The following is a 27,857-nucleotide window of genomic DNA, read 5'->3' as shown; positions in this document are numbered from 1 at the left end:
CACAGAGAAGTTAAGTGTCTTGCCTAAGGCCACACAGCAGATAAGGGGCGGAGGCAGAATCAGAACCCAGGTCCTCTGGTTCCCAGGGCCGTGCTCTTTCCAATAGGCCACGCTGCTTTAGCTTTGTAGATGGGGAGAGTGGCGGTCTGTCGTATATATCTAGGGGGAGAGAGTTCCGGGCCAGAAAGAGGATGTGAGCAAGGGTTCGGTGGTGAGATAGGTGAGAGGGCGGAACGGCAAGTGGGTTCGCATTGGAGGAGTGAAGGGTGAAGCTGGACTGGAGTAGGAAATCAGCGAGGTAAGATGGAGTGCTTGAGTGATTGAGTGTTTTTCTTAGGTGGTACAGAGGAAGCAGATGGGCCGACATTATGTCGCCGAAGGGCTTGGAAGACAGTGCAGAAAAGGAAAGGCAACTAGGTGATACCATGCTGTGGTAGTGAATAACTGCCATCTTCTTCCCCTTCAAAGCCCGAGTAATGCCCTCCCATAAGATCTGGGCCAGCTAGGTAACTGAAGAATAAGTATTCCTTTTCTTTTTTCTATTTCAAAGGCTGTGAATGATAGAACAGAACACAGCTTGGTTTTTTTTTAAAGGATCGTATGGGCTGAGAGGAGATATTTGATTTTTACCCTTGAATAAAGCCGATATGATTTGGTAGAAAAGCATAGCCGAACTCTTCTGGTAACCGTGACCCAGTCAGCTGGTCTGCACCATTTTAGTTCGGGCTCAACTACGTGCTCAAATATCGTACGCTCCGTCGATCCATCAGTGGTATTTATCGAGCACTTTCCGAAGCGCTTGGTCGACTACGAAGGAGGCAGGACACATTTTCCCTGGCTTCAAGGAGCTCACCCGCAGAGCGATACTCCATTTGACCAATTACTAATTGTGCACTAATTACTCAAGTAGGTCAAAGGTCCTGGAGAGCTGCGATCTTGTGCCTTGTCTCTGCCATACTATCTCGAACACACACTGTCTCGAGTCCTTCACACTCAGTAGGCATTCAATAAGCACCGCCGATACTGAATTTGTATCTGTCTTCGCGGATGTCGTCGAGACATAGCACATTTCCTAACCGGGCCCGTGAAAATACAATAGTAGACTCCTTACACTGTGAGTCCCATGTGGGACAGGGACTGTGTCCAACCTGATTATCTCCTACCTACCCCAGCGCGTACAACAGTCCTTGGCATAGAGTAAGTGCTTTGTAATAATTGTCTTGTCTTACGCCGTCGAGCTGTCTCCGACCCCTAGCGACGCCATGGACGCATCTCTCCCAGAATGTCCCGCCACCGCTTGCGGTCGTTCTGTTAGTGTAACCATAGAATTTTCTCGGTAAAATTACAGAGGTGGTTTACCGTTTCCGCCTTCCGCACGGTAAACTCGAGTCTCCACCCTCGACTCTCTCCCGCGCCGCCGCTGCCCAGAGCGGGCGAGTTTCGACCCGTAGCGGACTGCTTTCCACTCGCTAGCCACTGGACGAGCTAGGAATGAAATGGGTGGGCCTCTGTTTGACTCTCCCTCCCGTAGTTGAGACCGGTGGAGTCCTGGAACTCTCCAGGTATGACCCGAGAGGGGGATGATAATTGTAATATTTAGACTGTAAGTCCGTCACTGGGCAGGGATCGTCTCTATCTGTTGCCGAAATGTACATTCCAAGCGCTTAGTTCAGTGCTCTGCACATAGTAAGCGCTCAATAAATACTATTGAATGAATGAATATTTGTTAACTGCTCGCTAGATGCTAAACACAGGGGTAGAGCCAGGTAATTAGGTTATACCTGGTCCCTGTCCCTCCTGGGGCTCATAGAGAAGCAGCGTGGCTCAGTGGAAAGAGCAAGGGCTTTGGAGTCAGAGATCATGGGTTCGAATCCCGGCTCGGCCACTTGTCAGCTGGGTGACTTTGGGCAAGTCACTTAACGTCTCCGTGCCTGTTACCTCATCTGTAAAATGGGGATTAAGACTGTGAACCCCACGTGGGACATCCTGATTCCCTTGTGTCTACCCCGGCGCTTAGAAGAGTGCTCTGCACATAGTAAGCGCTTAACAAATACCGACATTATTATAGTCTAAAAGGGAAGGAGAACAGGAATTTCATTGCCATTTTACTAATGAGGAAACTGAGGTACAGAGAACGTGACTCGCCCAAGTTCACTCAGCAAGCAAATGGCGGACCAGGCATTAGACCCCAGTCCCCTGACTCCCACGTTCTTCCCACTAGATCGCACCGATTCTCCTCCGCTCTTGAGAGAGTACAATAGAATTATTTAACATGGTCCTTACCCTTAAGGATATAATAATAATGTTGGTATTTGTTGGTATTTGTTAAGCGCCTACTGTGTGCAGAGCACTGTTCCAAGCGCTGGGGTAAACACAGGGGAACCAGGTTGTCCCACGTGGGGCTCACAGTCTTAATCCCCATTTTACAGATGAGGGAACTGAGGCACAGAGAAGTTAAGTGACTTGCCCACAGTCACACAGCTGACAAGTGGCAGAGCTGGGACTCGAACTCATGAGCCCTGACTCCAAAGCCCGTGCTCTTTCCACTGCGCCACGCTGCTTCTCATTGATATTCTGATTGATATTCCAATCAGGTAGAAGAGACAGAGTCTAGGACAAATTTGCTGTTATCTGTTTAGCGCTTACTATGTGCAGAGCACTGTTCTAAGCACTGGGGGAGATACAGGGTAATCAGGTTGTCCCACGTGAGGTTCACAGTCTTAATCCCCATTTTACAGATAAGGGAACTGAGGCACAGAAAAGTGAAGTGACTTGCCCACAGTCACACAGCTGCCAAGTGGCAGAGCTGGGATTCGAACCTATGACTTCTGACGCCCAAGCAACCCTGGGCTCTTTCCACTGAGCTACCCTGCTTGCCCGTAGGAGGAAGCAGTAGAGAATGAAGATATATTCAGAAGTGCAATATCAGGGTGCGAATATCCAAATGATGCAGCAGATGTGGGGGTGGGAAAGAAACTCACTTTGTAACCATAAGAAAATAATAATGTTCATGAGGAGTTGCATAAATTAATGAATGAAAAATCCATAATAGGTCACTGGGGGAGAGGTTAGGGAATTTAGATGTGAATGAGAAAATTTAATAATAATAATAATAGTGTTGGTATTTGTTAAGCGCTTAGTATGTGCAGAGCACTGTTCTAAGCCCTGGGGTAGATACAAGGTAATCAGGTTGTTCCACGTGAGGCTCACAGTTAATCCCCCTTTTACAGATGAGGTAACTGAGGCACAGAGAAGTTAAGTGACTTGCCCACGGTCACACAGCTGACAAGCGGCGGAGCCGGGTGTCGAACTCATGACCTCTGACTCCGAAGCCCAGGCTCTTTCCACTGAGCCACGGAACTCTACCCATTGGGATCAGTGTCAGGGAAGGCTACCAGATAATCAGTGAATGGTATTTATGGAGCTCTTGCACTGTGCAGAGTCCTGCACTAAGCACTTGGGAGACTTCTGTAATAATAATAGTGATGGTATCTGTTAAGCACTTACTATGTGCCAAACACCGCTTTAAGCGCTGGGGTAGATACAAGGTGGTCAGGTTAACCCACGTGGGCCTCACGGTCTTGATCCCCAATTTACAGATGAGGTCACTGAGGCCCAGAGAAGTTAAGTGATTTGCCCAAGGTCACACAGCAGAAAAGAGGCGGAGCCAGGATCAGAACCCACACCCTATGACTCCCGAACCCGTGCTCTTTCCGCTAAGCAGTGCTGCTCCTCTAGAGTAAGTAGACTCAAGGAGTTTACAATCCACCATCGCTCAGGTTCCCCAAGCATCTTGTTGGCGCTGTCGGAAGCGGAACGTTGCGTTTGGTAGCTCACTAATCCGTCTCAAGAGAAGCATCGTGGCTTAGTGGAAAGAGCCCCCGCTTGGGATTCAGAGGTCGTGGGTTTAAATCCCAGCCCCGCCACTCGTCAGCTGTGTGACTTCGGGCAAGTCACTTCACTTCTCCGTGCCTCGGTGACCTCATCTGCAAAATGGGGATTGAGACCTCGAGCCCCGCCTGGGACAGCCCGATAACCTTGTATCTCCCCCAGTTTAGAACAGTGCTTGGCACATAGTAAGCGCTTAACAGATACCGTCATCATCATTCGCGTTAGCATGGCCAAGGGAGAAGCGGCTTGGCCTAGTGGAAATAGCATAGGTTTGGGAGTCAAAAGACCTGAGTTCTAATCCCGACTCTACCACTTTCCTGTCGGGTAAACGTGGGCAAGTCACTTTACTTCTCTGGGCCTCTGTTCCCTCATCTGTGAAAAGAGGATTCGTTACCTGTTCTCCCTCCTACTTAGACTGTGAGCCCCACGTGGGACAGGGACTGCGTCCAACCTGATTATCTTGTATCTCCCCCAGGGCTTTAGAAAAGCTCTTGACTCATTTTAAGGGCTTAAAAAATATAATCATTAAAACCGAAATTATTACCGTCGCATCATGTTCTCGCCACAACCGAATCAAAAGCAGAAGTCCGTGAACCGCTAACACGACTACGGTGTTTGCCGTGAGAGAAGAGGGTAGAATAATGTCAATATTTCTCCAAAGTGACATTTGCTTCCTCTTTCCTGCTGAAATTTTCTTTGGCATAAGGCGAATACCCGGGAGAAGGAGCTAATAATGCCGAAGCCCCAGATGGCACCCGGTGTCCGGGGCAACGGACGGACTCAAGACCTTCCGTCTCATTCAGCTCTTTAGAACCTTCCAGAACTCCAGCTCCAGGCATTTCCAATGTGCCCTTCCCCCTCATGCTTTTAACTTCTTTTTCTGGTTTCTTCTAGGGTGCTCCATCAGTTCCCGGGGGGGGGGGTCCAGCAGCGGCCGGAAGGACGCCGAGGGGCTGCCGAGATGGCGGGAGCGTCGGTGAAGGTGGCGGTGAGGGTGCGGCCCTTTAATTCCCGTGAAATGAGCCGGGATTCCAAATGCATCATCCAGATGACAGGCAGCACTACCAGTGAGTAACGGCCAGCCATCCGGCTCCCCTTTCGGTCTTCTGAGGGATGAGGAATAGAGACCGATTGCTATTTTTCTCCGCGCGGTTTCCCGCTGGCAGTGGTGACCGTAGGTCTCCTGTCGAGCGGATGCCCAACTGGGGGATTTTCCCACTTCTCCTCTGGAAATTCAGGACTCCAGAGAGGGGAGGTTCCACCCAACTCTTGATCATCTGCATGCAAGGGGGTAAGGGGTTGGAGGGGTCATTGAAAATCAGCGATAATACCAAAGCTCCATCGAGGCCCGAAGCTTCAACCTCCTCACCCGTCAAAAAATACTTTCCAGAGTTGCAAAGAACAAAATTAATTCATTTGATTGCGGTCTCCTCTCTCTAGGGTAGCTTCTTGCGGCCAAGGTGATGGCTAAAACATCGATGGGAGAAGATTCCTAGGCTAAAATAATAACTGTGATATTTGTTAAGCGCTTACGATGCGTGCCCAGCACTGTCCTAAACTCTGGGGTGGATACAAATAACTCAGGTTGGACTCAGTCCCTCTCCCACATGGGGCTCACGATTTCAATCCCCGTTGTACAGATGAGATAACTGAGGCAGAGAGAAGTGAAATGACTTGGCCATGGTCATAGAGTAGCAGCGTGGCTCAGTGGAAAGAGCCCGGGCTTGGGAGTCAGAGATCACGGGTTCGAATTCCAGCTCTGCCACTTGTCAGCTGTGTGACCGTGGGCAAGTCACTTCACTTCTCTGTACCTCAGTCACCTCAACTGTAAAATGGGGATGAAGACTGTGAGCCTCACGAGGGACAACCTGATGACCCTGTATCTACCCCAGCGCTTAGGAAAGTGCACTGCACGTAGTAAGCGCTTAACAAATACCAATATTATTATTATTATTAGTGATTTATTGGACTGTCCCCAGCACCTAAACCACTCATGTGGTAACTGGGAATGGTCTGAATAAGGGGGTACCCCTTCAGAAGAAAGGCCCTGCGGCTGCAGATAAGTTCTCCCTCTCTCACCCTATGGGCCAGCTAAAGTGATTTCTCCCTTCTGCTATTCTCTCTTTGCTCGAACCCCGAAGAGATGATCAAAAATGTAGATTAATTTTCCCTCCTGAAAGCTGTAGGATCACTGGACTCAGGAACAGGTTAATTCCAAGCTGCTTCGTTTCCATGTTCAGATTTTGTTGTGCCACCGGTTCCTAGAAGCAGCGCGGCTGAGTGGAAAGAGCCCGGGCTTGGGAGTCAGAGGTCGTGAGTTCTAATCCCGGCTCCACCGCCTATCAGCTGGGTGACCTTGGGAAGTCACTTAACTTCTCTGTGCCTCAGTTAGCTCATCTGTAAAATGAGGATTAAGACTGTGAGCCTCACGTGGGACAACCTGATTATCTTGTATCTACCCCAGCACTTAGAACAGTGCTTGGCACGTATTAAGCGCTTCACAAATACCATCATTATTATTATTATTGTCAGCTTGTCAAAACGCTGTCAGTGACACCGGAGCAAAGGGGGACATCGAGAAGGGAAGCAGCGTGGCCTAGTGGAAAGAGCAAGGGCCTGGGAGTCAGAAGTCCTGGGTTCTAATCCCGACGCTGTCAGCTCAGTAACCTTGAGCAAGTCACTTAACTTCTCTGTGCCTTGGCTCTCTCAAATGCAAAATGGGGATTCAATACCTGTCCTCCCCCTATGAGTGTGAGTTCCGTGTGAGACCCGATTACACTGTAGCTACCCCGGCACTCAGTCTAGCGGTTGGCACACAGTAAGCGCCTAAGAGATATCACTACCCTTATTGTTATTGTTATTATCATCATCAACATCAAACCATTAGCTCGTCCAAAGGCTACTTCCCCCTTTTCTGCAGTCATCAGGGTTCTGGGCAGTGGTTTCACTCCCTTAAGTGCAAGGAGCCAAAGTGGAAAGGCATATTGAAGAATGGTGAGAGGGAGAGAAAAGATCAGTATCAGAGAAGGAGAGGAAGGAGGCTGAGAGAAAAATTGCTCCCTCTTCAGCCCTGTGAACAACTCAGAAGGGAGGCTGATGAGACAATTCTAATGAAGAGTGCTGCTTTTCAATTTACCTCAGGGTCCCCCTCCATTTTTATTCTGTTTACACCCCATACCAAGCCCTCAGGTGGTTGCGTGGCCCCGGTGGCATCCATCCTGCAGTGAGAAGCAAGGATCCAATGACTCATTGTCCTCTTGTTTGTTATTTGTCGGACCGAGATGACGGTGAATTAGAGAAGTCTCCCAGAGTCTCTCGAAAGAGACTTTTTCCGCCCTCTGCAAAGGTCTTTTACATCTTTCTTGTCCCTGCTGGCTCCCTAAAAGTCACATTCAAAGGGCGGTTCTATTTTTGGATTCTCTTTTATCTCCTGGATTCGAAGGTCTTTATTTTCAAATAGATTTCAATAGCAAGAAAAAGTGAACCTGGGGGTAGGGTTAAAAAAGAGATCTCCCTTCTCCTGGACTACAGCTCGCAGAACCCAAATTCTTAGAAAGTCTCATTTTTTAAATACTTCGGATTGCTAAACTTGCTTAGCATAGTGCCCCGCACGTAGCAAATGGTCGATAAATACCACTGATAGTTTGTTTTGTTAGCCGGGCATTAAATGTTATTTGTTAAGTGCTTACTATGGGCCAGTCACTGTACGAAGTGCAGAGTAGATTAGAGTTAATCAGGTTGGACATATTCCATGTCCCACATGGGACTCGTGGTCTTAATTCCTATTTTGCAGATAAGGTTACTGAGGCACAAAGAAGTTAAGTGACTTGTCCAAGGTCACACATCAGGCAAGTGGTGGACGTGAGTTTACAGCCCAGGTCCTTTTGACTTACAGGCCTGTCCTTTATCCATTAGGCCATGCTGCTCCTCAGCATGGGAAGTTCATTCCCCATTGCCTGGTGCTCTCAGGGGAAAAATAAATCTGTAAATTGTGTCCCAGTCGATATCTCCAGGTTTAACTGAAAATTCTTCTCCTCCTCCCTAAACTCCCTGTCCCTGAAGCCAGGGCCGGAAGAAGAAGAGGAAGAAGGTGAGCGGGATATTTGTCCAGAGTTCTGTGTAAGGCAGGGCCCCTTGTTTAGGAGTTGGAATATCTTTAAATTATATATTATATATTACTTATTTATATTAATGTCTGTCTCCCCTTCTAGACTACAAGCTAGAGCATGGAAAGTGCCTGCTAATTCTGTTGTACAGTGCTCTCCTAAATGCTCAGTACAGTGTTCTGCGCACAATATGTGCTCAATAAATACCACTGATTGATTGGTTGGGACAATGATGGCATGGATAGCCAAGGCCCTTGTCAGGTCAACCAACATTTCTGAGATTCCACATTTAAATAACACTCTGGGCAAGCGTCATGCGTGCGGTTTACGGAGGAGGTGAGACCCGAGTTCATCCTCAGCTCCCCCTGCCAAAGCAGCCCTTCTGATATTGCCCTAAGTAATCGACGATATTTATTGAGTACTTACTCTGTACGAAGCACCGTACTAAATGCTTGGGAGAGCACGGTGCCACAGACATGGAAGCCACATTCCCCAACTACAACAAGCTGATAGTCTGGAGGGGGAGAAAATTTACAAAATTTTCCCGCAGCGCTGAGGGTGAAAGCTGTAAGATGCTTTTGAAACAGTGATCTAAGGGTAACCATCGGGCTTTCTGGGATGAGGTCACGCGTACCCACATTCGCATTCTTCTGTTGATATGGAGCACGGCAAATCAATGGGTTTTTTTCATCTCACCAGCTGAGCTGATGTCTCAACAACATTTTGAGAGATTGCTATCCTTTGTGTTTTTGCTGTCATTTCATTCGCTTCCTGCTCGTCAGCACGATCAGCAGATTCGGCAACAGTGCCAGTTTGCTATTCGGAGTTCTAATAGAGGGCTCGCTCTTCGATGTTATTATTGGCCAAAGGGCAAGTCTGTGGTTTCGCTTGGCACCCAGAGATCCCTTGGTGTATTCAGGATATTGATGAAGGTGCCTTTTGGAATCGAAAGAATTCTGTGACCCTGGCCCTTTTCCTCTTTCAGAGGTTTTGCACAACTGCAGAGGCAGAAGCAGGAGAAACAGTGTGGCCTAGTGGAAAGAGCAGGGGCCTGGGAGTCAGGGGACTTGGGTTCCAGTCCCAGCTCCATTTGCTATGTGACACTGGGCAAGTCATGTCACTTTTCTGTGCCTCAGGTATTTTTTCTGTAAATGGGGATTAAGACTGTGAGGCCTAATAATAATAATGTTGGTATTTGTTAAGCGCTTACTATGTGCAGAGCACTGTTCTAAGCGCTGGGGGAGACACAGGCGAGTCAGGTTGTCCCACGTGGGGCTCACAGTCTTAATCCCCATTTTACTGACGAGGGAACTGAGGCACAGAGAAGTTAAGTGACTCGCCCACAGTCACACAGCTGACAAGTGGCAGAGCTGGGATTTGAACTCATGAGCCCTGACTCCAAAGCCCGTGCTCTTTCCACTGCGCCACGCTGCTTCTCTTAGGCCTACCTACGACTTGGCCTGGATTCCACCTGATTAGCTTGTATCTACCCCAGTGTTTAGTACAGTACCTGGCCCATAGGGAGTGACTAACTAATACCATTGAAAAAACCCAAAAAACGAAAAGCCGAGACTATGTCCAACCCAATCAACTTCTATCTACTCGATGCTTAGTTCAATGTCTGGCACATGGGTGTGAGAAAAATGGTAAGAAAATAATAATAATAACAATATTTGTTAAGCACTGACTTTGTGCCCAGCCCTGGTCTAAACGCTGTGGTACATTCAAGTTAATTAAATAAAAGAACACCCCCAAACTGCATGTGTACCTTCTGTCTGTCATTCAGACTGGATTTTGTCTTTTCAGTAGCTCCCTGTTAGCCGACTCTAATTCACTTCAGATAATCTTTTTATCTGACTGCTTCCTTGTTTCCCCCCAACCTGTCTAACTGGGGTGATTCTGAGATGGGTTAGTTTGGCCTTGTTTGGCCACCACCCCAAAATAAAATCTGAAACCTAGTGATGGTATGGGGTGCGAATCAGGGGGTTCTGAAGCAACCAGATGTTAGCTTGCTTAGTTTGATTACTTTGTGGTAGGAAACAAAAAGAGAGAGAGAGACAGAGATCTAGACAAGAAGCCTCTGTTTCACACAAAAATTCCTTAATAAAGAAACACTGTAAAGAAGGTTGTCTTACCATTGTGTAGCATATAAAGAAGCTCAAGAGGTTTTATCCTGCCAGATTTGGCTGGCGGCTGTCTTGCTGACACCGTCTCAGTGACAGTTAAGGAAAAGAAGCCATGCTGACTGAGCAATTCTGCCAAAACGGAAGAAAAATTTGATATTTGCCAGACCGGAATTTGAAATGCTAGTGGAATTTTTAAAATACCCACTCTTGCCATCTCAGGATTGAGTCATGGCAGGCATTACTCAGCTATTACTATTTCTAAGGTGGCGTGGTCGAGTTCTCGGTCGTTTACTGAACCTGGCACTGGGGTGATTTGAGAGAGACTGTGCAAATCGAATTCTACATCTATTTGACCCAAAGGAAGATGTTCCTTCCCACCTTTTATGCGGTTTGAAAGCCGATGTTAGAGCAGCAGCAAAAAGCCGATCTCTTGCAAAGGCAGTAAGAGAAATAGCCGCCATTTCAGACCCCTTTTATAGTCTAGAGTCATAGGGTCGTGCACGGTAATGATATTCATTGCATTTACCTGCAGTTAGATTAATTAGATTGTGAACCTCATATGAGACAAGGACTGTGTCCTATCTGATTAACCGTAGCTACCCCAGCGCTCAGAACAGTGCTCGACACATAGTTAGACCTTAATGAATACCACAGTTATCTGTAATTTATTTATTCATTGTATTAATGTCTGCCTCCCCCTCTAGACTATAAGCTCACTGTGGGCAGGGAATGTGTCTCTTATATTGTACTCACCCAAGCGCTTAGTACAGTTCTTCGCCAACAGTAAGCTCTCAATAGATATGATTGAATGATTGCAAATATCGTAATTTAATATCATTGCCCCACCCATATTCGTGGCCCTTCTGAGTTATGTCTTTCTCCTGCCTTTTCACCAGTGCTTCCTGCTTGGTTTAGAAGTACATTTGACTGAGTGGTGATGCTCACTTTTAAGGCTGCTTTAGCTCGGAGTCTCTGGAAATCCTGGTCCCTGCTAACCCTGCCAGACCAGCGGCAGGGAGAAGCAGGAGCAGCAGTGGGGAGAGGAACAAAGCCTGAGATTTCCTCACGTCAATGGAATGGTTACCTCAATATCCCTGAGGGAATTGACTGCAGGCCTAATTAATGATGGCATTTGTTAAGCGCTTACTACGTGCAAAGCACTGTTCTAAACGTCAGTGCAAGGCCGGGGCAGGAAGACAGGGTTTGCCTTAGTCACCCAGTGGGAGGCTTGTCCTCGTTTACGGTCAGGGAATATATCTGCTAATTCTCTTGCATTGTTTTCTCCCATGCTCTGAACATAATAAGCGCTCAGTAATTACCACTGATTGATTGACTAAAGTGTCAACTAAAAACTGTATTGCCGCCAAACGATTTTGCCTGTAGACAAGACCATTGCATTTCTTTAAAGGGGTCTCCATCCCACTCTGAGCTCATTTATCCGATTAGGGGACCTACCTGGGTTCACCTCAGAATTTCCAGTCCTCGCATGAGTCGCACTGACAGCAGCGTTCACAGATCCAGCTGGAGAATGGTGAGGCTGCTGCAGTCCCCTCTATTTCTCTAGGATTTTTCAGTCAGTGGTGACCAGTCTACTGGGACCCGAGTTGTGTCTTTATTGGAGATAATTCATCAACAGGTCCAGTCTGGATTTTTTCCTGGGTTGAAATGACCAGAATCTATAGAGCTATTAATCAAACTACGAGCTGCTTCATCATGTTTAAAAAAAAGGTCAAAAATACTAACTCTCTGACAGTGACGGCAGACGATCAGTCCATTGAAATTCCAGATGCGAACTCTATTGATATGCACCAGCGTGATTTCCTTTTCCCGGGTCATGTATTTTAAGCCCTTTGTGTGTCTTGAAAAATAATTCACAATCAAACACATCTTATTTAGTTTTTCTGATTTCACTGTCAGGGTTAGCTTTGTCCTGTGGGGATTTATGCATGTAACTCTTTTCTCCAACTTAGCTCTGGCTCTGGGCCGCCGATTAGCCTGGAGTGAGGCGTATGTGGAATGCAGAACTCTGTGTTAGCATCCTTTTTTAAGCAAGTATTAGAGCAAGAATATCTGGCAGTTCAACCAGGGACGGGTTGCTCTCCATGAACCAAAACTTGGGGCAGGTCAGATAATTCCCCAAGTGACAATTATATCAAGGCCCAGAGGCCTGTCTTTATAAGCACACAGTGGGGAATAGGTAGGTCTTCATCACTGTATAGGAGTAATAGTGTTCATTAATCAGTCGTATTTATTGAGGGCTCACTCTGTGCAGAGCCCTAAACAAAGAGCTTGGGAGAGTACCAATATATCAGAGTTAGTAGATATGATCCCTGCCCACATGAGACTTGATAAGTGCTTACTGTGTGCAAAGCTCTGGGCTAAGTGCTGGGAAAGACATCAGAGTGGGGAATTACACAGTTCCTGCCCCTTGGGGTGGAATAATAATAACGAATATGGTACTTGTTAAGCTCTTACAATGTGCCAACCCCTGTTCTGAGCAATAGGGCAGATACAATTTAATCAGGTTGGACGCAGCGCCCGTCTCACATGGGGCTCACATGCTTAATCCCTATTTTACAGATGAGGTAACTGAGGCCCAGAGAAGTTAAATGACTTCTCAAGGTCACACAGCAGACAGGTGGCAGAGTTAGGATTAGAACCCAGGTCCTTCTGATTCCCAGGTCGGTGCTGTAACCATGAAGCCATGCTGTTTTGGTATCTATCGTACAGTAGCATTTTATTCAAACAGAGAGGCTAACAACATGCAAGAGGAAAATGATACTCCTGCTGGAAAAGTTTAGGCTTGTTTTTTTTGGTTCTATGACAGGGATTCTGTCTGACATGATTATCTTACATCTAGCCCAGCATTTAGTATAGTGTTTGGCCCCTATTGTTATTTTTCATTTTTTCTTGAGTTTTTTCACTTTTTTTTTTTCATTTTGTCGCCTTTTGTCGCCTTAGTAAGTGCTAAAAACTCCCACAGTTAACGTTATTTAGTCACATTCTAAGTAGGAGGGAGGACAGGATGGAGTCCTATTTTACAGCTGAGAAAACGGAGGCAGAGAAAAATTAAGTCACTTCCCAAAGGTCACTCAGTAGCAAGCGCCATAGCTAGAATTAGAACCCAGGTCTCCTGACTCCAAGTTCTGTGCTCTTTCCATTTGGCCAACCTACTTCTCAACAGTTGGCGGGGTCTCTTGATAGCATGAGTCCCAGCCCACACACTTCGCTTCTCTGGTGCTAACCTCGCTGTGCCTCCATCTTGCGTGTCTTGCCATCGACCCCTAGCCCACGTCCTACCTCTCCCTCCTCAAATCTGCAATTACTCTCCCCCCGTTTAAAGTCTTACTGAAGGCACATCTCCTCCGAGACGCCTTCCCAGACTAAGCCCCACTTTTCCTCATCGCCCACTCCCTTCCTCATCACCCCGACTCGCTCCCTTTGCTCTTCCCCTCTCCCCGCCCCAAAGCACTTGGGTATATGTCTGTAATTTTATTTATTTATATTGACATCTGTTTACTTGTACCGATGTCAGTCTCCCCCCGCTCTAGACCATGAGCTCATTGTGAGCAGGGATTGTCTTTATTGCAGTATTGTACTTTCCCAGGTGCTTAGTACAGTGCTCTGCACACAGTAACTGCTCAATAAATACGACTGAATGGATGAATGAATGAGTGCAAACATGCAGTTTTGGGAAAATTGAATTTGTTGAGATGGCATTTATTAACCCAGATCTAACCCAGATCTGAGAACTTCCTGTAGGGGGTAGATGGGGATTCACTCTTATTCCTCCATTTCTACGTTATGATCTTAATGACAGATTGAAAGGTAAAGGAAAGGCCATTCAGAAAAACTACTAGGTTGCAAGAGTGAAGTGCTTGACCTGGGGCTAAAGGGACCAGATATTAACAAAAACCCACCAAACTCTTGGAAATTGATTTTCTGGGTTCACCACCAGGTTTTGTCTTCATATGAGAGGAGAGTAGCTAGTCTTTTGAAATGTTCTCTGACAGAAAACTGTGTGCAAGCCAGTCACTCGTATTTATTGAATGCTTACTGTGTGCAGAGCACTGTACTAAGCATTAGGGAGAGCACAATAGAACAATAAACAAACACATTCCTTTCTCATAACGACCTTAGAGTCTAGAGGGGGAGCCGGACATGAATATAAGTAAATTACAGATGTAATGAATGCATTACAGATATAGTGAATTTTTGGTGTGAAAAATGAAGAAGGGACATATTTATTAATCTTGCGGGGCCTATGCCTAGCTTCTAGGGTGAGTCTGGGGAGTGATGGGGTGGAAAACTGTGTATTGTGGTAGACATCCCAGTAGGCATGATTGGATTAGAAAGTTAACCCCCCAAGGTGCCAACTTCATGGGCAGAAATGGGGCTCATTCATCTCCACAGCTGTTTGAACTGGATTCACAACCTTATTCATCCCAGCTCCTTTGTGAGACCAGAGAGTTTCCAGTTGAGACTGAAAAGACCCAAAATGGCAGCTTTCTCACCAATAGCTCTTTGAAACTTTACCTCTTCCACTCCCAATCTCTCCTGAATTTTCTGCCCACCAAGTTTGCATGTGCCCTCTTTCAGTTCACCACATGACAGTTGCTTGGTTATCCTGCTCTCATCCATTCTCCTCAGATAACCCCGCTGGACATTGAAACATTACTTGTATGTGGAGCAGTAATTTAAGGGGAAACAAGGCACAAGGAAAAGGAAATCCACAGAATGGACAATGGTTATACAGCACTTATGAACCTATCTGTAATTTATTTGTTTATATTAATGTCTATCTCCCCTCTAGACTTTAAGCTCGTTGTGGGTGGGCAGTGTGTCTACCAACTCTTTATGTTATTCATTCATTCAGTCGTATTTATTGAGCCCTTACTGGGTGCAGAACACTATACTAAACGCTTGGAATGTAAAATTTGGCAGGAGATAGAGTCCTAAGAGCTTAGTACGGTGTGCTGCGCACAGTAAGCACTCAATAAGAATGATTGATTGATTGATTGGTCCTGGCAACCCAGTGTAAGAAAGAATTCCCAAAACCTCTATTCCACCAGCCCTTTGATTAAGAAAATCTTGCATTTCCCAAATTTGCATTATTGAAGTTTCTAGGATAATTAAAGCAGATAACAAGTGTTCGGAAGCATCCTTCTCTCCTTTCCCCACCTCCTCTCTCCCTGTCCATCTTCTCATTCCAAGACAGTTTTAACAGCTTGGAATGCCACAGATAGTTGACTCTGTCACATTTCTGGGCTTTTACACTTGGCATTAATGACCCAAAGAATGAAAAATCTTGAATCTTAATATGCCGTGTCTTGAATTCGATTACTTTACAACTTCACCTCAAACTCTGTAAGCATTGAGACTAATGTCCGGTGTACTAGAAGAGCGGGAGTGAGGGTGTTTCGAGTGAATTGATTTTAGGCTATCCATTTCTACCCTGAAGTCATTTCCACCCAGCTGTTCTTCGACAGGACTGAGCTTCCCATCTCTTGCTGTATATTTTACCAATCATAAATAAAAATCGCAGAGAAAGTTCATTTTCCGGATGAAGTAAGTTCCTTTGAGCATGTAAACTGATGCCCTTTCCACGGTGCTAGCAGTAGAAATAGGGATTGTCTGGCAATAGCAAAGTGAGTTTTGGAGGGGACTGCCTTCTAGAGGAGTAGATAAACTTCCAAGCCCGTGTTGTTGAGGTTAATGACACAGCATTACGCACAGAACTCCTGATTAGTTGATGCACCACACATTATGTTTCCATGGCTTCCGAGGCTGTCTGTACACTGCGTCCCAGCGGACTCAGTGACATCATTATCTCAGGCTAGAAAATATTCTTCACCGAGAGATCAATGGCTCATCTTTTCTAACCCCCTATATTTTAGGAAATGACATGCAAATTATTTTCTGCCCACCGCTATTGCTTCATGAAAGATTCAATTTCTGCTCATTTATTTGTATTCCCCTCCTTCTAGCTGCTTCAACTCCCAGGTGTGGATCTTAGTTTTAAAATGCCATTATTTCATGAGACATTCTTCCATACTTTCTAAATTGCACTAGATTTAAGGATCTTGTCAAGCCAAGCTGGAGATTCCTGAAAATCTTATCCTGAATGAACATTTTTAAGGCTTCTCCCTGGAGAAGCAGAATGGCCAACTGGGAGGAGCACAGGCCTGCGAGTTAGAGGACTTGGGTTCTAATTCTAACTTCACCATTTGTGTGTTAGGTGATCACTTAAAATTTTCTGTGGCCCAGTTACCTCATCTGCAGAAATGGGGATTAAGATTTAGAACCCATTGTGGAACAGAGGGTGTGTCCAACCTGATTACCTTGTATCTATCCCAGCACTTTAATACAGTGCCTGGTACATAGTAAGCACTTAACAGATACCATAAAAATTGGAATGTAATGTCCCTGCCCCACGTGGCAATAGTAGGAAAGGGTTGGGTTGACCTCATTCCTCTTCACTCCATCTTCTCTACAATGGGGAGAGGTTTTATATTGGGCAAATTGTCAAAATGCAGGCAGAACTATCACAGGAAGTAGCCCTCACAATTAGCGATCAATCAGTAACTTAGATCAGGCTGAAGAAAGCTAGTGAATCCCCAGGGAAAAGGCATATCATTTGCAGACAAGGCAAACACTACTGGACCCATCCAGGTGATAGTCCCTAAAGATTAAATCATAAACTTACCAGGAAGGGTTTCCGCGGGAGTTAGTGCTGAGAGTTGAAAGAGAATTTTGGGTGGCTAGAGATTTTTAGATGAAAGCCTAAAATAAAATCGTGGTTTAAACTCTTTTAGATATAGGTTTTGTTCCTTGAATAAGGGATGAAGTGAAACTAAGAACAAAATGATCACACTGAGTCCTAGATCATAAAACACATGTAGGTTACTCAACCTTTGGCCTTGGGGGCTTTTTAAATGGCCTCATTTTGGTTTCCCTGCTGTCTGGTTTCAGCCTTATTCTTCTCATTATCCTCTCCAAGGAGGACACACTAGTCAATTTGATATCCTTGGGTCAGTTCCCTAGCAACTGTTTCTTTCTGGAAAGTCTTCATCATTAATTCAGAACTCTAGTAGAACAAACACCATGGCAAAGAAGATATTTCTCTCCTCCTCACTTTTCTTCCCAAAGAACTTTCTGCCCAAATATGATTAGTTATCTTAAGGGATGGAGATGGGGGATAGTTTCTTCTATGGCATACGTGGAGATGCAAATGCTTAAAATATACAAAAGATTTCACCAGGCATGTCAAGAAGTAGGTCCCTGAAGAAATAAGTAGAGGTGGATAGAGAGGAGATCAGGCCAATAAATGCAGCAGTTTGGAGACTCCTATATAGAGAGCCAGACTGGTTCTTGCACAATGGTTTGTGGGTTGTTTTATAATATCTTCTGTTCTGTTAGGTTGCTACAAAATGAATAACTATCTAGATCATTTGTTCTCATATTGTTCCAGGTATTGATATTCAAATGACCTTTTTCTAAATATGAGAATGTCATAGACCCTTTCCCAGTGCTCAGGAGCTTCTCATACCCTCCCTGAGTTCTCCAGTATAAATATAGGCACTGGTTCTGCATTAGCATCCGCCATTTCCTTAATTGCCCAAGAGCGTATGTAATCAGGTTGACTGGCTGGAATATAATCACTTTTGTTAGTATTCCTGAATGATAATAATAATAATTTTATGGTATTTGTTAAGAACTTACTACATACCAAGTACTGTACTAAGCACTGGGGTAGATACAACATAATCAGGTCCCAGGTGGGGCTCACAGTCTAAAACAGAGGAAGAACGGGTATTGAATCCCCATTTTTCAGATGAAGGAACTGAAGCATAGAGAAGTTAAGTGACTCGCCTAAGGTCACCCAGCATGTATGTAGCACAGCCAGGATTAGAACCCAGGTCTTCTGATTCCCAGGCCTGTCTCTTTCCACTAGGCCATGCTGCTTCTCAATTTCTATTCCTATTGCAGTTTGGCTTTTTAGCCTACTATTAGCATAGTTAAAGCAATAGCATTTTTGAACATCAACTAGGGGCAGGGCACAGTATTAAGGCATTCAAAAGGGACATCTGCTTGATGAGCTGATCGTGATGATATTTCTCCTAGACAGAAGAGAAAAAAGAAATGAAAATCCTCTGACTTTTCTTAGTTATCTATTAACAGATTCACTTTCTGTCTATTAATGGGTCGATTTTCTTTCCTAGTTCTTTCTTTATCTAATGCAGTGAACATTTTTGTTGCCTTTAATGTTTTGGGTTAGCTGTATATCTTCTTGCCAATTTTAGTTGTTTTAATCTTATTCCTACACAATTGTGCTATTTCATTAGAGTCCTTGTGGGAGAGTTGAATTCTTATGCTTAATAAAGGTGGCCTAATTAGGAGGCTTGCCTGGCTGGGTAATAAAGATGCTGGTAATAGCATGAGAGGGAAAAAGAGGAACAGTGGAGAAGTTTTATATAAGTCTTGTAGGGCTAAGGAGGTTTTGCTCTCCAGGCCAGAGAATGCAGCTTGGGAGAATGTTGCATGTATAGAGAGATGATATTCTCTGCCCAAACCTCCGGTCTGCAATCCCTACTCACTCTTACGTTTAGGATCTTGAATATGACCATCTTACGATGACGTCCACCAAAGCTTACATTCAGCATTTGATGCTTAATAGTTGGCAGCTTGGGAGAATGCTGCACGTATAGAGAGGTGATATTCTCTGCCCAAATTTCCATTCTGCAGCCCCTACTCACTCTTACGTTTAGGATCTTGAATATGACCATCTTACGATGATTTCCACCGAAGCTTACATTCAGCATTTGATGCTTAATAGTTTGATTTATGATTTATTTTCTTATGAGGTCACAGTGGGGTATCACTGGCTATCAAATCGGAAGGTCTGCTGACTCTTTGTTCAGTCAAATCTTTGCACTTGCTCATTTAATCTGCCCTTGTATTGCCAATTACTTTCCAAGGGAAGGAAAAAAATCATCAATCAATCCATCGACAGTATTTATTGAGCACTTATTGCTTACACAGCACTGGCAGAGTAAGTTGTTACTATTATTATCGTATTTGTTAAGTGCTTACTATGTGTCAAACACTCTTCTAAGCAGTGGGGTAGATACATGTTGATCCAGTTAGACACAGTCCTTGTCCCACATGGGGTTCACAGTCTAAGTAGGAGGAAGAACTGGTTTTGAATCCCCATTTTACAGTTGAGGAAACTGAGGCTGAGGTCACACAGTAAGCAATTGGCAGATCCAGGATTAAAAGCCAAGTCCTCGGACTCTCAGGCCCTCGTTCGTAGCGCTAGGACACGCTGCTTATGCACGTGCACACAACAACCAGGTTAGGGAGGCAGACATTCAGAAATATTCTGCTCAGTGGCCTGGGAGTCCTCAAAGTAGTAGTTTGCCTCCTGTAACAAAATGGTTAGACCCAAGGAAGAACTCTCTGTCCATGAAACTCTATTTTACCTACAAAAGTTGTGGATTTTAAAGAAATGGTTAGGCAGTTATCTTTCTTAGGTGCATTGAGTCAAGTGTCCTCCTGTATATAGGAGGATGGGTTAATTTCGATACTCCGCATTTAGTGGATACCCAGCAAATACCATCATCTGACTGCTGCCTCGTGGTTCCTTTGAAGAAAGTTTTTATGAGCAGGGCAGGCATAGCTCTTCTGTGGGAATGAGAGACTGGGAATGGGGACTTTTGAGAGGAGTGCAAGAATGTCTTTGACGTTACCTGCAGTAATTGAATCATTTCAGCCTGGCTCAGTGAAAAGTGCAGGGGCCTGCAAGTCAGAGAACTTGGGTTCAAATCCTGGCTCTGTCTCTTGTATGTTGTGTGACCTGGGGCAAGTCACTTCACTTCTCTGTGCCTCAGTTTCTTCATCTATAAAACGAAGATTCACTTCCTCTTCTCCCCCCTGCTTAGACTATGAACCCCACGTGGGACAGGGACTGGGTCCAATCTTGTAGCTACCCCGGTGCCAACAACAGTGCTTGACGTAATAGTTGTTTAACAAGTACTGTGATAATAAAAAAAAAAATTAAAAGTAATAAAAATTGCTGTCTCTTGAGCTCTCCGCCACATCGACGGCACTGTGAGAGCTTTTCTTGGTGGAACGTGGACCTTGTGTCACTTGGTTTCCAGGAGTCGGAGGTAATGGTAGAAATCTACTAAACTCTGAGGTGAATACAAAATAAATGAATTCAAACCTGGTCCCTGTCTCCAAGGAGCTCACAATCTTGGCCGGAGAGGTTAGACTTTAGAAAAGAGAAATCAGTTAGAGGCAAGACATAGGCAACAGGACCCCTTAAGCCAGAATCCAAAGCAAGGGGAATGAAGATGAAACCCCTTTAGACGATCAGCTCCTCGTGAACGGGGAATGTGTGAGAGTCTACTCCGTCTTTTTTATTGTACTCTCCCAAGCCCTTAATACAGCATTCTGCATCCAGTAAATGCTCAATAAATATGATTAACTGAGTGAAACCGTCCTTTGAGAGGGCACTCCTGGTGATCTTCTCCATTCCAGGCAGTCTTTAGTTTCAAATTACCACCACCTCCTCTGTATTCTAACGTTTCCAACCACTGGCTTCGCGATCACAGTTACCCACCGTTCCTGACCTCAGCTCCTGGTGGGAGGAAGGAGGTGAAGCTTTTAACATACCTATTAATCTTTCATGCACAAAGATGAACCCTACCTTGTAGCTGTAATCTGTGTTCATTAAAGATCATTTTCTCATGACGTATAGATCCCCGTTGTCTACTTTTCCGAGTCCTGAATGTTTTTTATAGAAAAGGATTAAGGCAGAAGAATGACCTATTGATCCTCTTCCCATAAAAGGTCTAGTATAAACAGAGGAAATCAATCATCAGGTATCATTTCATTCGTTCAGTCGATCGTTTATTTAGCGCTTAAGGTGTGCTAAGCACTATACCAAGCATTTGGAGCCGTACAGTATAACAATAGACAGATACATTTCCCTGCCCACAATGAGCTGGATTTCCCAGCTTCTTGCCTCATTAAACACCCCATTCATCATCCAAACCCTCTGTAATGCCACCCACCACATGTGAGAAGTGAACTTCCAAGACTGAGGTGGAAAGTTGGTGAACTAGTCACCATCCATTCATTCATTCCTTCAATCGTATTTATTGAGCCCTTAGGGTGGGCAGAGCACTGCTTGGGAGAGTACAGTACAACAATAAACAGACACATTCCCTGGCCACGAGAGCATAATGATGATGAAGGTGTAACCCGAGTGATCACGCAGGCGCGATCTGGGCATTTTAGGGCCGAGAAACTGTGGGGAATAATTAATTATAGAGCTAGTGTTTGCATGGTGCCAGACACCCTCTCTCGTCCCTGCAAGTCACGTTCCTGCTGGGGCCCAGAGTGCAGACATGGCAAGTTCAAGGAAGGTCTTCACCCTTATTACCCAGTTTCAGGCAGAACCGGTACTAGAACCCAGCCTTCCCGTTTCCGACCGCAGCGTTCTTTCCCCTGAAACCAACACTAGAACTATTGACAGTAAATTTGCATTAGGAGACCAGTTGTGTCCTTGATCCGGAAACCCAGGCTTTTGAAATGCTCTGAGGAAAAGCAGGAAAAGTGGGAAAAGGAAAGTGCACGAAAAGAATATAGATTCATTCAATAGTATTTATTGAGCACTTACTATGTGCAGAGCTCTGTACTAAGCGCTTGTAACGTACAATTTGGCAACAGGTAGAGACAATGCCTGTCCAAGGACGGGCAACCACCCTCAATGGAGATTAGCTTCAATAGTCCCAGCTATGATACACACACACACACACACGCAGTCTCCAAAGAGATATGGCATTAGACTATCCAGGTAGCGTGTCCAAAATTCAAATTTCCAGTAGACAGGGCTTTATACCGTAGACTTACTGGTGCTTGAGCAAGAGATGAATGGGAAGCTAATAAATCAATAATATTTATTCAGCATTTCCTTTGATCAGAGCAGTGGACTAAGCACTTGGGAGGCTACCATGCAATAAAGTTGGGTGACGTGATCCTTGTCAAAGGACCACAGATAGGGAGTGTGGTAAACAATAAATGCTTTAAAGACCCGGTGAGGCATAACCTCAAACGATGCAACGTTCCTCAGGATTTTGGGAGGGCAGGTGCCGTAGACAAACCAGCCTGACAGGCAGCAATCCAGAATGGAGTGCTCGCCTTTAACGGATGCTCGGGGAAAATCTGAATATCAAGAGGAAGAGAGTCAAAAACAATTCACCAAGCAATGGGAGACCAAATGCCACGGCCCAGTGAGGGACTAGCTTAAAGGGAAGCAGCGTGGCCTAGTGGATAGAGCACAGGCCTGGGATTCAAAAGGACCTGGGTTCTAATCCCGTCTCCCCCATTTGTCTGCTGTGTGACCTTAGGCAAGTTACTTAACTTCTCTGTGGCACAGTTACCTCATCTGTAAAATGGGGATTATGACCGCGAGTCCCATGTGGGACATGGACCGTGTCCAACCCAATTTCCTCTAATCCACTCCAGCGCTTAGAAGAGTGGCTGGCACATAGTAAGTACTTAACAAATACCATAAATAATTTATTTTTTAAATGTGTGGACAGAGTAGGAGATGATGCCTGGACTGCCTCTGCCTTCTCACCTACCCCTACATACATGATGGAAGACCAGAGTCAGTAGTATCATTTTTCATGACAAAGAGCAATCATTCCTAAAATGGCAAGAGCATCAAAAGAGCCAGATGAGTTAGTGGTATCGGAAGAGATAATGGCTAGTTTCAGTGACATTCACCCCATTACCCCTGCCGCCGTAGTCTCCCGACTCCCATTCTTCCAGCTCCTTGGGAACCGTGGAGCTCAGCAATATCCACCCTACTCCTGACTCAGGATGCTGAGGGTAGAGAAAGGAAGGAGCTGGCTCAAATGGAACCTTTTTTATTGATAAGAAAAGCAGCCTGGGGGGGTCTCTTTATTCCTGAAGGACGCAATGACCACTTGGTGCACGAACCCTCTCTCTGGTCATTCATTTTCACTCTCTCCCCCTTCGATAAAAAGCATTTAGTCCATCCTGTTCTCATGTCATTAGCCACCTCTACAGGGACGAGAAAACCTCCAGGTAGCCCAAACGGAGAACTGTGAGTTGGTTGAGCCATTTCTGAAGAATTCTACTCCGTCCTGTGGCAATCAGTAGCGATTGTTCTATATTTTGTTGGCAGAAGGAGGGTTCCACCCTATGCTCATTCAGGCGTTCTTCGGTAAATGGTCCCTGATGTGGTCGTGGATCCCCACCCTCCGTGTGATAAGTCCCAACCAACACAGACCGGTGGGATCCTCCCCGGTTCCACTGACATGTGTACCCTTTGAGCATTTGATATTCACCGCACCCTCAGCCCCACAGCATTTATGTAAATAGCTGTGTGACTTTAGGGAAGTCACTTCACTTCTCGGTGCCTCAGTTCCCTCATCTGTAAAATGGGATTAAGACCGTGAGCCTCATATGGGTCAATCTGATCACCCTGTATCTCCCCCAGCGCTTAGAACAGTGCTTGGCACATAGTAAATGCTTAACAAGTACCAACATTATTATTATTATTGTTATGATATCCATAATTTATTTATTTGTATTAATTTCTGTCTCCGCCTCTAGACTGAAAGCTCCTTGTGGGCAGGGAGCATGTCCATCAACTCTGTCGTGTTGCAGTCTCCCAAGTGCTTAACAATAATAATAATAATAGTAATAATAATTGTGGCTTTTGTGAAGCGTTTATTATGTGGCAGGCACTCTACTAAACACTAGGGTGGATACAAGCAAATCGGATTGGGCACATTCCCTGTTTCACGTGGGGCTCACAGCCTAAATCCCCGTTTTCCAGATGAGGCAACTGAGGCACAGAGAAAAGACGTGACTTAAGGTGACACAGCCGACAAGTGGTGGAGCTGGAATTAGAACCCAGGTCCTATGACTCCCGGGACCATGCTCTAGCCACTGCACCATGCTGCTTGCTTTGCACACAGTAAGCACTCAATCCCATTAATTGAATGATTCAGAGCCCGTCTCTCCTTTCCCCAGTAGGTCTAGTCGAAACCTGAAGGGGATTAGGTAATCGACATGGCCTTTCAGAGATACTGTTGATTCCAGGACCTCCCTATTCATGCCCTTCCTTTCAGAGCCAAGGCCTAGTGCCCAGTACGGTTCCCTAGAAAAAGCAATCACTCAACCGTTTTCCCGTTAGCCAGTAGGCCCCCAAAATGCCTCCTCGTCATAGAAAACGCTTCCTGCATGATAACCACTCTGGTGTTTTTCTTGTTGTCTTTTTCAGCCATTGTCAACCCAAAACAACCCAAAGAAACACCAAAAAGCTTCAGCTTTGATTATTCCTACTGGTCTCACACCACGGTAAGCGGAAACACTTTTCAAGACGCTGTGGCTTGAGGAGTGGGAGAGGGGAAGCTTTGGTTGGTTACTCAGTATTCACTGGCACGGGAAGCCCTAAAATTTCTACAGTACCTTTCCAGAACTTTTACGAGGCACGGAAGCTCAGGTAACACTTTGAAATCAAACGTTTGGATGCTGACCGGCTCGGGAATGGTGCCGTCATGTGAAGAAATGGGTCTGGAAAATGTCTCCGGTTGTCGGACTCTCCGTGCCCACAGACCCCCTACCCTCCCTACTCCCCCAACTTTCATTTTTTCTCACTTGCAACCGGTGGAAATGAAGCGAACGAGAGAGTCGTTCCCTGGGAGCCATTCGTTCCTGAAACTCTGTCTCCAATGATGGGGCGGTCTCTGGGCTCATCAAGGGTTTGGTAACAGAAGTGGAAAAGGTGGTCCTACTGCAGTGCTGAAAAATCCTGGGAACTCTTTCCCTGTGCTTCGTACAGCGTACCGCACAGAGTAAGCGCTTAAAAAACACGGCTAATACTGTTTCTACTTTGGACACTGACTCATCAGCAGGGGCTTTGGAGCTGCGGTGCAGCTGTTTAGCTTTCCACGCCAGACAAAAGTGCCGGAGTGGCATAGATTTGTCCTGTGAGGGTCTTCTGGGGCTAGTGATAGGGTTTCTGACCTCCCAACTGCTTCTAGTTCTTTGTATCGAAAATGACCCCTGTGGCTCGGGTGTCAGTCTCACTGAAGTGGGGATACTGCAGTATTTCCTTGGATCGATAATGATGCCGAAAGATAAATCTTTGGGGAAATGGGTTAAACAAATTAATCCTGGCTTACGAGAGCATCGGCTCCGGCTGCGTGTCGACTGCTGAAAATATTTTCCGAGACGTTTTCCATTTTTTGTCCCTTTCTCCCCATTCTCTTTTTTCAACCTAATTCTATTTTCATTCTCTTTTTATTCCCTTCATTCCTCGTATTTCTCCACCCATCTTCTCTTTCTTGACTTTTCCCGTCCCATTTTTTTTTTTTTGCCAGCCTGAAGACATCAACTATGCTTCCCAGAAACAAGTCTACCAGGATATTGGAGAAGAGATGCTGCAGCATGCCTTTGAGGGCTACAATGTTTGCATTTTTGCTTACGGCCAGACTGGTGCTGGCAAATCCTACACCATGATGGGAAAGCAGGAGAAAGATCAACAAGGCATCATTCCTCAAGTAAGAATGGGAGTTGGGAATGAGGGAAGCTAGTGGGTGCGGGGAAAATTCCCACACATGAAGGAACTCAACCTATCAGCCAATCAATCGATCGTAGTTATTGAACACAATAATAATAATAATAATAATGGTAATATTTGTTAAGCGCTTACTGTGTGCCAAGCACTGTTCTAAGCGCTGGGTTAGATACAAGGTAATGAGGTTGTCCCATGTGGGGCTCATGGTCTTAATCCCCATTTTACAGATGAGGTAACTGAGGCCGAGGGAAGTGAAGTGACTTGCCCAAAGTCACACAGGTGAGCAGCGTGGCTCAGTGGAAAGAGCCTGTGCTTTGGAGTCAGAGGTCATGAGTTCGATTCCCGGCTCTGCCACTCGTCAGCTGTGTGACTGTGGGCAAATCACTTCACTTCTCTGTTCCTCAGTTCCCTCATCTGTAAAATGGGGATTAACTGTGAGCCTCACGTGGGACAACCTGATTCCCCTGTATCTACCCCAGCGCTTAGAACAGTGCTCTGCACATAGTAAGCGCTTAACAAATACCAACATTATTATTATTATAAGTGGCAGAGCCGGGATTCGAGCGCACGACCTCTGACTCCCGAGCCTGGGCTCTTGCCACTTACTGTGTACAGAGCACTGTACGAAGTGCTTGGGAGAGTACATTGCAGGCTGTAGAACCCACAATCTAGAGGGGGAGAACTGATGGAATTATTTCCAAAACTGGGCATGGTATTGGTAGAGAGGCCCTAGTGTAGAAGGCCACCCTGATAGAGATGCAAAACTATCCACGTGATGACGAAGGTTGCTCCTTTGAAGAGCGATGAATGAGCCTTAGTCCTGAGACTTCGGGACCAAGATCCCACGCAGAGGAATTGGTTATAGTACTAGTGGCTGGTGCAGCACCGCTTGCAATCTCTCATACCTGTCAGTCATGTTCCAGATAATAAGAATCATTATAATAATGATAACCTTAAGAACTTTGTAGGCTCCGGAGTCAGAGGTGGTGGGTTCTAGTCCCGACTCCGCCATTCATCGGCTGTGCGACTCTGGACAAGTCGCTTGACTTCTCGGTGTCTCATTTACCCCGTCTGCAAAATGGGGACTGAGACTGTGAGCCCCACGTGGGACAACCTGATAACCCTGTATCTATCTCAGCGCTTAGATCAGTGCTTGGCACATAGTAAGCACTTAACAAATACCATCATCATCATCATCATTACAAAGCGCTGGGGTAGATCCAAGACAATCCTATCAGGCACCGTCCTTGTCTCACCTGGGGCTCCCACTCTAAGTAGGGAGGAGGACAGGTATGGAATCCCCATTTTACAGATGAGAAAACTGAGACACAGAGAAGTTAAGTGACTCGCACAAGGGCACACAGCTGGCCAAGCGGCAGAGCTGGGATTAGAACGCACGTCCTCGGACTTCCAGGCCCGCGTTCTTTCTAAGCTGCTTTTCAATGCACCAAGCAAGCAGGCAGCCACAGGTGCAGCATATCCCAAAGGGCACTTGCCATCTTTGCCTGTGTTAGTCAGCTACGGGCGGAACAGGGACTATAATTCAGGTCTCCTGCTTCCTAAAGCAATCCTCTTCCCCCTGGTACAACAACAGAGATGAAAACAATCATCTAGAAACAGAAGAAATAATCTTTTCAAGAAAATGTAGGAAGAGATGGGATTAAAAAGTCAAAATAGCTGAATTATGAGTCAGAAATTTGTGGCAAAAAATATAGTGGAAAGGTGGAGGTTGAGGTTGATCCGTGGAAAATCTGCGGTTCCAAGCAATTTCTAAGGCTGGTTGGGCCAAGGTAGATCCCAAGCTGGATTTGACTGGTCTATATCCTAAATGACTTTTTTTGTCTATAAGGAAGTAAGAATGCTAAATAAGGGTTTAATTCGCACTGATGCGAGAAGCGGCATGCGTTAGTGGAAAGCACGGGTTTGGGAGTCAAAGAACGTGGGTTCTAATCCCGGCTCCACCACTCGTCTGCTTTGTGACCTTGGGCAAGCCACTTCACTTCTCTGTACCTCAGGTACCTCATCTGCAAAATGGGGATTAAGACCGTGAGCCCCACGGGGGACAATCTGATTAACTTGTATCTACCCCAGTGCTTAGAATAGTGCTTG

The 27,857-nt window shown here is 45.6% G+C and overlaps 1 protein-coding gene across 24 annotated transcripts in view; it reads left to right on the top strand.

Moving 5' to 3' along the window:
* Window positions 1-27,857, top strand: part of KIF1A (kinesin family member 1A) — a 158,995-nt gene that overhangs the window by 16,529 nt on the left and 114,609 nt on the right. For all 24 annotated transcript variants that reach the window (XM_007669296.3, XM_007669283.3, XM_016228024.3 and 21 more), the window contains exons 2-4: window positions 4,786-4,958; window positions 24,450-24,526; window positions 25,552-25,731. In XM_007669296.3, the coding sequence (XP_007667486.1) occupies window positions 4,853-4,958; window positions 24,450-24,526; window positions 25,552-25,731 (363 nt within the window). In that variant the 5' untranslated portion in view covers window positions 4,786-4,852. The remainder of the gene's footprint in view (window positions 1-4,785; window positions 4,959-24,449; window positions 24,527-25,551; window positions 25,732-27,857) is intronic.

This window comes from Ornithorhynchus anatinus, chromosome 7 (assembly GCF_004115215.2).
Source record: "Ornithorhynchus anatinus isolate Pmale09 chromosome 7, mOrnAna1.pri.v4, whole genome shotgun sequence".
NCBI classification, from domain to species: domain Eukaryota; kingdom Metazoa; phylum Chordata; class Mammalia; order Monotremata; family Ornithorhynchidae; genus Ornithorhynchus; species Ornithorhynchus anatinus.
This window is presented reverse-complemented; position numbering and strand designations above follow the sequence as displayed.